This window comes from Lolium perenne, chromosome 6 (genome assembly GCF_019359855.2).
Source record: "Lolium perenne isolate Kyuss_39 chromosome 6, Kyuss_2.0, whole genome shotgun sequence".
In the NCBI taxonomy this organism is placed as follows: domain Eukaryota; kingdom Viridiplantae; phylum Streptophyta; class Magnoliopsida; order Poales; family Poaceae; genus Lolium; species Lolium perenne.
In genome coordinates, this window is record NC_067249.2 from 250,403,152 (window position 1) to 250,412,579 (window position 9,428).

Consider the following 9,428-nt stretch of genomic DNA (forward strand, 5'->3'; position numbering starts at 1 on the left):
GAGAAAAGACATCTATAGTTGTTTGTGCAAAAAAGCTAAAATACGGTGATGTTTAGAACGTCTATATTTGTTTCTTACATCACTTTAATTTGTCTTTTTTGCACAGATCACTACGTAAGTCTTTTTTCGGAGATTTTTGGTGTAAAGTTAGAACAAGTGTTCATGTTCATTTTCCAAAAATTTCAGATTTTTTTAATTTTCTTTTACTATTTTTTCAATTTTTTTATTAAATCAAGAGCATCTACACCTGGGTTCAACATAGCAGCAAAAACCAATAAATCCTTTATTGAAAGCCACCGCTGATGTGGAACACTGAAATGTACATGATCGAGCTACAGCTTTTTTTTTTTTTCGCGAAAGGAGGAGATAGTATTAACCCAAAGTTCTTACAGAAAGACCCAGACAAAAAAGGAAATTACAAGTAACTCCTTCTTCTAGGTCCCGACGAGGACAGCGCGCTGGAGCCGTCGGTGACGCGCCGCTGCCGCTGCTCCGCTTCACGCCTTGGATAGGAGCCAGCCCCGAGGCAGCCGGGAAGTCGCCAATCGCCGGGCCCAAAGACCCTACTCGCCTGAACGTCGTCGCCGTCGCTTTGGGAGTCAACGCCATCTTCTCCTTGATCTCCTTCAACATCCGGATCCCCCGCCACCAAGGAACCGGTCGGGGCACTGCGAAGCCGACAGATCCGAAGACCGGCGGCCTCGAGGAAGCCAGCCGCGGCGCGACGAAGCTCCGCAGAGCGCCACCGCGAGAGGGAACGCAGACCGACACCAAAACCTCCACCGACACCACCTTCTCCTCCATGGCGCCGCCGGCCGAGGGCCTACCTAACCCTGCGCTATGTACAGGCCGGGATCTACGGTTTCCCCCACCTCCCGCCGGCGAGGCGGCCGTCGGAGGCGAGGGAACCCGGAGATCTCCGGCGAGCGAGGCGGGTTGACTGGCTGCTCTCACAAATCGCCTATCTAACACTGTAGCGGGAGATAGGGACGGTCCAAGCTCCGTCTGATTCCCTCGAGCTACAGCTTTACATACGAACTACTCTACTCCGATTCAGACACTGGCATGGCCGACGCACGGTCACACTCCAATTCAAACATACCACGAAACACCGTCATCTTGTCCGCAGCAATGGCCACCGACGCCTGCACCGAGCCGCGCTCCCTCCCGGCGACGAGCACCATCTCACCGTCGTGGTTCATGGAAGCCAGCTCCACCCTCGCCGGCCTCCCCAACCCAAAGTCCACTCCGTACGCGGGGAACCACGGCGACCCTGCCAGAATGACCGCGCGGCCCGGCGGGATGGCCGCAAACTTGGTGCACCACCGGACGCGGTCGCCGAGCGGGTCACGCTTCACCTCCGCGACGGCCTCCTGTATGGCCAGGAGCGCCATGGGCGGCCCATCCGGTCCCGCGAGCTGCCACCCACTCAGAGAGGCCGTGCAGAGCGCGAGGCAGTTGCCGACGTATGCGCCCGGCACCGGCGGCGACATATGTGCCCGACAGTCGGCGAGAAAGACGGCGAAAACCAGGGCGTTGTCGGTGAAGCCCCTGGCCCGCGCGATGGACACCCACCCATGCGCCGCCATCGCCGCGAATGTTGACGGTGGCATGCACGTGTTCACGGCGCCGGCCAGACGCTGCTTGAGGCGCTGAACCGCAGACGCGGCGAACGTGAAAGTCCGCCGGCTGAGACAGCGCTCGCGTTCCCGCGCGGCATCTTGCTTCGGAGCAACCTGCAGGGGATTGGTTCTCAGTTTGTGGCATATCGCGTAGTGTATCATTTAACCTTAACCCAGAGCTTAAAGTGGTAAATTTTTGAAGTGTTCTGCAGCAGGGGCGGGTCCTTTTAATCATTTGCTCTTTTGATACTGAATTTGATACTGTTCATTATCAGACAAGTACACTGGAAATCCCCAATTCCCACAACTATCTAAATCAGACAAGATATATGTATATATTGTTAAGCATCATGCACTAGCCACTTGAACCAAAAGTCCGAACTGATGGAAAGGGCTAGGCAATCCACATATACATTTCAACAGCAATTTTTATGCTTAATTGCGAAAACCAGGGGGCAATAGCAATTTTTAGACTTAATTGCGAAAACCATGTAAAAGCCAAGATTTGAACTCGAGACCCTACCGATACCACGTTAAGTTTTCCATGCACTGTGCACTAACCAAAAGTCCGAACTTACGGAAAGGGCTAGGCAATCCACATATACATTTCACAACATATATGACTCTATGTTTAAAGAGAGAAATTTGTCTTTCATTGAAACATCTCTATCTCTAATCATCAATTACACATAAGCAATCAACCTTTCACTTGAAACTTCGATGAAGAAATGATGTTATACTACTTTGATGCCCATGTTCTTTTCAGACTAATCAGACCTTTCTTGGTAGATACATTCAAGTGGCTCCATGTACATGAGCGGGATTATATACGGATCGCACATGCACGTCTTCGTGTCGTGCTGCTAGCCACATCCTGTTGTGTGGGCATTGCCGACAGGCGTCACGAGCGTCTATGGTGACGTCTGGCCGCTTTTTGCAATTTATAGTACACATGTCTTCGTCCCATTCACCACATGTGATGATCTCCGTGTACGTATCACATCTTAATTCTGATGGAGACTCGTGCGAGATGGCACAAGATGAAAGGAGCCGGTGGCCGACAGACTCAACTAACCAGCGAAAAACCAAGGAAGAAGTTTTTCTTTTTACGGGTAAAACCAGATCTTATTGAACAATAGGGCTTACATCCTGCTCCACTTCAAGTTCCCGAAGAAGACTTAACCAAGAATTTATAGCGGCTCATCTACAGTGCTTTGAGAGTCGGCCGGTGGCTGCCGGGCCGATCCAGGGCCATCTCCGCCGGAGTAGCCGGCCGGAGTAGGGCCAGGAGAGGCGCCGGAGTAGCTAGGTTTAGATCTAGGTGTAGATTTAGGTTTGCTGCTGCTTTTACCCATGTGGAGAATGGCATTATGCCAATAGGGGTTCGGCCACGGTGGAGCTGGAGCGGCTCCCGGTGGTCTGTGGCGGCGTGGCTGCTGGCTGCGGTGCTCCGGTGGAAGGAGCCGAAGGCAGGCGGCGGCGGCGCGGCAACGACCTCTTCAATAAAGCTCGCCGGCTATTCACCAGATCTGGGCGATTTTGCCCTGTTTCCCCCTCTCTCTGGTCATCTTGGTGATGAAGATTGGGAGGGGATCAGCGGTGAGTTCGTTGTTGTCAGATCTGCTGATGCCAATCCTGGAGCTGATCTCGTCTGCGCACATCACGCGGTGACCAAGATCGTCGCCGTGTTCTTCGGCAAAGATGGTGGCCAATCTTCTACTTCCTCCAAGACGGAGGCACTCATGGTCGGCCGCTGGAGCTCGACGCCGACGGGGAGTCAAGTGGTTCATTCGCGACTCTCTGGAGGTAGCCAGGGGCTGGATCTTGGCCCTGGTCAAGGGCGTTCGGGCACTTCGCGCTCGGAACTCGGCAGAGACGCCTGGAGTTCGCCGGCGGTGGTTGGCAGAGGTCTCCCTGGACTCGATTGCTTTTTCTACTCTTTGTTCAGGGTGGTTTTTGTAAAGTGGAAGGTCCCTTCTTCAAATTGTAGGTTTCTCTGGACAAGAGATGTAAAGGGACTTTTCTGTAAGATGTACCTGCCATTTGGTTTTATATAATAGCTCCACCGGGGTCGTCTGACCCCTCCTTTGTGCAAAAAAAAAAAAGTTCCCGAAGAAAGACTTCAGGACATGAAAAACCAAAACTCAGTACGATGCTCCTTGCCCAATTGGCAAGACAATGACTAAGAAGTTAATGGTGTTCTTTTCTTTAGGAAAGCCATCATAAGGGCTTTATTACATCGGAAACAAACTTAGGTCCCGTTTGGCATCAAATTATTTTTCAAGTACTGAGGGAATACTTCAGCTTCTAAAAATATTAAAGTATTAAATATTTTAAGGTGTTTGGATCCGATAAATATTGTTGTTTAGAAACTAAAGTATTCTCTAAAACTCTATTTTTTTGAAGTATTGAATTTTAAAATTAGGCTTACATATAGCGCTACGTGTTGGTGAAATTGCATGATATGAATGCAAAAGAAAACCAGAAAAGTCCAATGGTACATGCGTGCATGTGTCGGGAGGGGCAGATAGTGGAGTTTCGATGCGAGTTTTGAACAGTTGAACCCTCGAATGACCAAGATAATGGAAATGGGGAAGTTTAGGTGCGCTGCGTTCGATTCTTCCAATTTTGCCGAACAATCTTCAATCAAAATGGGGTTTGTTTTAGCCTAACATTAAAATTGGCCGTGTGCTGTAATTTTCTGCTCCGACGGGTGATGCTCGAGCACATATAACATCTTTTTTTTTTAAAGGAGCACGTTAACATCTTCTTAGAGCATCTTCAGCGGAGACGCTATAACGCGCATACGGTAAACTAATTGCTAGTTTAGCGCACGGAAGACCACACGGGCTGCTCCAGTAGAGGCGGGAAAATCGCGCGCTCTCGAAAAACTTTGGCGCGCAGGAGAAAACGGTGCCGCGCGCGGTAAATTTGGGGCCCGCTGAGCACGCTGTATAAATGAAGAGCACGCGTGTGCTGCCTACCGCCACCGCTTTAGCGCGCCCTTTTCTCCTTCCTCGCCACGCGACGCCCACCGCTTCGCAATGCCGCCCCTGCTTCACCTCGCAGCGCCGCCGGCGCCATGCCTTCGTGGGCGAACCAGACGGGCTTCACCGGCGTGCGCTTCCACCCGGGCAGAAGGTTCTATGCGGATATACACGCCACCGGTGAGTGCATCGTCTCGGGACGTTCGACACGGCAAAGTTCGGCGCGAGCGCGTATGATGCCCCCGCGTGGTGGTTTGGGTGCCCGACCACCACCTTCAACTTCCGCGACTGTTGTACCCTCGCGCCAATTCTTCCCGCAGGACGTCCTGGACGAGGAGGCCTTCTTCGCGCAGAAGAGGGCCGAACGTGCGGCGAAGAAGATGAAGGCGAAGAAGGTGGCGAAGATGGAGGTCCACTAGAAGAAGGCATTCATCGCGTCGCAGAGGGAGGGGCCATGCACGATCAGCGACCACGACGATCGTTGGCTGGATGAACTCCTGACCACGGCGGCGTCATCGGCCTCCGAAGAAGATGGGAATTTCTAGATCATGGCCGTGAAAATAAAAATGTTTAGCTTTCCTAGTTTATTTTCTGCACTAGTTTATTTTATGCACTAGACTTTTATGCTAAATGTAATCCGTAATAATGTTTTATGCTTAATTTCTAAATCTTTTCTGTTCTTTTATTTGTTTGCAAAATTATGTTTAGCACGACTGCTGGTGGTGATTTTTTATACTTTGGCGCACCTATGAATGCTGGACTTACGGAATCCTGGTTACGGAAGACTCCTACGGACAGACGTGGAGAAAATAGATAGGTGTGCTTCGCTAGCCCTCCGTGATTTTAGGCGCCTGAACCCTCCGGCTGATTACCACGTGTTTCCGTAAGCTGATTTCTGTAGAAAAAATCCGTAGACGTAGAATTGTATCTTACCTTACCACCAAGAGACATTAGTAGTAATAGGATCTGAATTTGTCATGGCGATTTCGTTTCTTAATTAGTTGGCTAGTAGAAACACTGGGAACGCTCACCCGAGGGAAGTCCGGCGCGAGTTGCCGCAAGAATAACCTGGCAAGGTCGTCGTCCCCGTCGAACCGCACCAGCCTCCGGTCATGCAGAGGCTCCGGCCCGACCAACACGGGCCACACCTGGCCCTCCATGACACCGGCCGCGGCCGCCGACCACATCTCCAAGAACCGCCACAGGCCGCGCCCATCGGCCGCCGAGTGATGCACTGCCACCCCCACCGCCACGCCTCCGACGAACTCCGTCACCTGCGCATGAAGCCTCGCTTTTCAGAAACGCGGCTGACCCAAAAGAAATAGTAAGAAAATAAGGGTAATTGCTCGCGTGGCGAACCTGCGCCGCCATCACGGGCGCCGGGAGCTCGTCCCGGCGGATGTCCGGAGCAAGCTGCCGAAGCGCCTCCTCGTCGTACTCCTCGACGAGCCTGTCGAACTCGAGGTCCGTCTTTTTTTTTGAGACCCCTCGATCTGTGTTACAGTTGTAGTATCTGAACTTATGCACTAACTCAACACCACACTCACACCACACACACGCACACCACTAGTGCACAAGTTAGACCCTAGAACTATACACACAGCACACATAATTTGAGTGTCCTGCAGGAGTTTAGTAGTTGCGCAGACATATGTGTGGAGGGGATTTTATTCTGGAGCAAAGCCCCGGTGAGACACCTGAAAATCGTCCCCTGCGGGGATCGATCCCAGGCGGGCTGGCTGGCCACTGCCAAGCCAAGCCACTGCGCTGACCGCGCGTCCTAACTCGAGGTCCGTCTCGGCCTCGATTAGCGCGACGCTGCAGGCGCCCTCCCCATCTGGGAGTACGATGGACAGTTCCTGTGAGTCCGGCGAGCTGGTGAGCACGCCGGCGAACGGGTGGAAGGCCGGGAGCACCCGCTCAAGGGAGGACCTGAGGGCGGCGACAACGTCCGTGAACGGCAGTAGGCTGGGCGGAGAGCGGTAGAGGAAGACGCGGCGGACAGGTGGCAGAGTCACCCAGTAGGCGTCGAAGGGAGACAACGGGACTCTCCGACCCGGTTCCGGCAGCGGCGCGCCGCCGGCCGGGAGAGCGATGGCCGAGGTCTTCCTGGGACGCACACGCACCATAGTAGGGGGCATCTTCTCGGTCGCTTGCTTGGCACTTGCTAGCTCTAGCAGAGAGCCAGAGACCGGATAGATACGAGGCGGCAGTGCGGCACGCAGCTGTCTGCTTGTTCGCTAGCTTGCGTGTTCCAGCGGGTGGTGCCACCGTTGCAGACTTGCGGTGCTTCTTGTCCTGTCCGATGGAAATTGACGGTTCATCTGTGCCCATATAGTTATGAAATCAAGTAGTAATACTTGTAGAAGGCTAGGGTTTTGGGTGCAAGCGGAATACATTGATCGGTGCACCTTGGCACGTATATATAATACATGATGCAGGCCTCTACCTCAACTATACAAGGAAACTAGGAGGTGGGTCGGTTACATAACGCACACATATACAATATATTCAACACCCCCCCGCAGTCGAAGCGTCGTCAGAGACACAGAGACTGGAACGAAACTCCTCGAAGGTAGAAGTCGGCAATCCCTTGGTCATCACATCGGCAAACTGTTGCGCAGTCGGAACATGAAGAACCCTAGTCTGTCCGAGAGCAACCTGGTCGCGTACGAAGTGAATGTCAAGCTCAATGTGCTTCGTCCGGCGATGATGAACGGGGTTGGCAGAGAGATATACGGCCGAAACGTTGTCGCAGTAGACAACTGTAGCGCGGGACACACCGTGATGCAACTCCTGAAGCAGCTGTCGAAGCCATGTACACTCTCAGAACAAAGCACTTACACATTTCTGCAGATTTTCACTTCTCGCGCTAGAGCGCGAGACAGTAGGCTGTCGTTTCGATGACCAGGAAACGAGTGAGGGACCAAGGTAGACGCAGTAGCCAGAGGTAGAGCGCCGAGTGTCGGGGCAGCCAGCCCAGTCAGCATCCGATTAGGCCACCATCTCCATAGAGGGGGACGCTGTGAGGGTGAGTCCAAGGTACGTCGTGCCACGGATATAGCGGAGAATCCGTTTGACGAGCGTCCAATGGGAATCACGAGGAGCGTGCATATGGAGACACACCTGCTGAACAGCATACTGCAAGTCTGGGCGTGTGAGCGTCAGGTACTGTAGGGCTCCAACTATAGAGCGATAGAACGGAGCATCAGACGCTGGAGAACCATCGAGAGCGGAAACCTTGGCCTTCGTGTCTACAGGGGTGGCGACAGGATGACAATTGAGCATACCAGCACGCTCTAGTAACTCATTGGCATACTTCTGTTGATGAAGAAAGAAGCCATCAGGACGCCTAGTGACCTCAATGCCAAGGAAGTAATGAAGAGCTCCCAGATCCTTGATGGCAAACTCGTCACGTAGCCGGAGAGTAAGCTGCTGAAGGAGAGCGGCGGAGGAGGCCGTGAGTATGATGTCATCGACATACAGTAGCAAGTAGGCAGTCATGTCACCCTGGTGATAGACAAACAGCGAGGCATCCGAGCGAGTAACACAGAAGCCCATAGTCTGCAGAAAGCTGGCGATCCGCTGGTACCAGGCGCGAGGGGCTTGCTTGAGGCCGTAGAGCGACCGAGAGAGCAAGCACACATGTCCAGGATGAGAAGCATCAACAAAGCCAGTAGGTTGCTCACAATAGACCTGCTCAGTAAGGTGTCCATGAAGAAACGCATTGGAGACATCCATCTGGTGAACTGGCCATCCACGAGAGACCGCAAGCTGCAGCACAGTGCGAATCGTGCCCGGTTTAACAACCGGCGCAAAGGTCTCGGTGAAGTCGACGCTGACACGCTAACGGAAACCGCGGACCACCCAACGAGCCTTGTAGCGCTTGATAACCCACAAGTATAGGGGATCGCGATAGTCTTCGAGGGAAGTAAAACCCAAATTTATTGATTCGACACAAGGGGAGGTAAAGAATACTTATAAGCCTTAACAACTGAGTTGTCAATTCAGCTGCACCTGGAAAAGCACTAGCAACAGGGGTGATGTGAAAGTAGCAGTAATATGAGAGCAGTAGTAACAGTAACACAGCAGCAGTAATAGCAATATGAGAGCGATGGCACCAGAAAATAGTTGATACTACTTCCAATGACATATAGAACGAGTATATAATGATGAGAGATGGACCGGGGTTCCTAGCGATCTACACTAGTGGTAACTCTCCAATAACAAGTAACAAGTGTTGGGTGAACAAATTACAGTTGGGCAATTGATAGGAATCAAAGCACTAAGACAGAACATCAAGATTATTAATCATGTAGGCATGTTTTCCGTATATAGTCGTACGTGCTCGCAATGAGAAACTTGCACAACATCTTTTGTCCTACCAAACGGTGGCACAAATGGGCCTCAAGGGAAACTACCGGATATTAAGGTACTCCTTTTAATAGAGTACCGGAGCAAAGCATTAACACACCGTGAAAACATGTGATCCTCACATCACTACCATCCCTCCTATGTCCCGATTTACACACTTCTGGCCATTGGTTCCGGACAGTGACATGTGCATACAACTTGTAGATACAATCTAAGCAATAAGTATAGAGCTCAAATCTAAGATCATGCCACTCGGGCCCTAGTGACAAGCATTAAGAATAACAAGATTGCAGCAACAATAACTTCACAAACTTTATAGATAGACTAATCATAATGTATCATCCATCGGATCCCAACAAACACAACACCGATTACATCAGATGAATCTCAATCATGTAAGGCAGCTCATGAGATCATTGTATTGAAGTACATGGGGGAGAGTATA

At 51.7% G+C, this 9,428-nt stretch overlaps 1 protein-coding gene across 1 annotated transcript; it reads right to left on the reverse strand.

Annotated features, from left to right (window-relative positions):
* Positions 1-259: 259 nt before the first annotated feature.
* Positions 260-6,911, reverse strand: LOC127305127 (anthocyanin 5-aromatic acyltransferase). The gene is made up of 4 exons (XM_051335501.2): positions 6,400-6,911; positions 5,969-6,073; positions 5,641-5,883; positions 260-1,736 (listed from the first exon to the last, which is right to left on the reverse strand). The coding sequence occupies exons 1-4, from the start codon at positions 6,748-6,750 to the stop codon at positions 1,044-1,046; spliced, it is 1,392 nt and encodes a 463-aa protein (XP_051191461.1). The 5' UTR covers positions 6,751-6,911; the 3' UTR covers positions 260-1,043.
* Positions 6,912-9,428: the final 2,517 nt, after the last annotated feature.

Bases quoted from the DNA above. Each gene is read 5' to 3' on its own strand.
- LOC127305127 (XM_051335501.2), bottom strand. From the start codon at position 6,750: ATGCCCCCTACTATGGTGCGTGTGCGTCCCAGGAAGACCTCGGCCATC. The intron at 6,074-6,399 runs CTCGAGTTAGGA...AAAAAGACGGAC, and splicing joins TAATCGAGGCCGAGACGGAC to CTCGAGTTCGACAGGCTCGT. The intron at 5,884-5,968 runs GTTCGCCACGCG...CTTCATGCGCAG, and splicing joins CGCCCGTGATGGCGGCGCAG to GTGACGGAGTTCGTCGGAGG.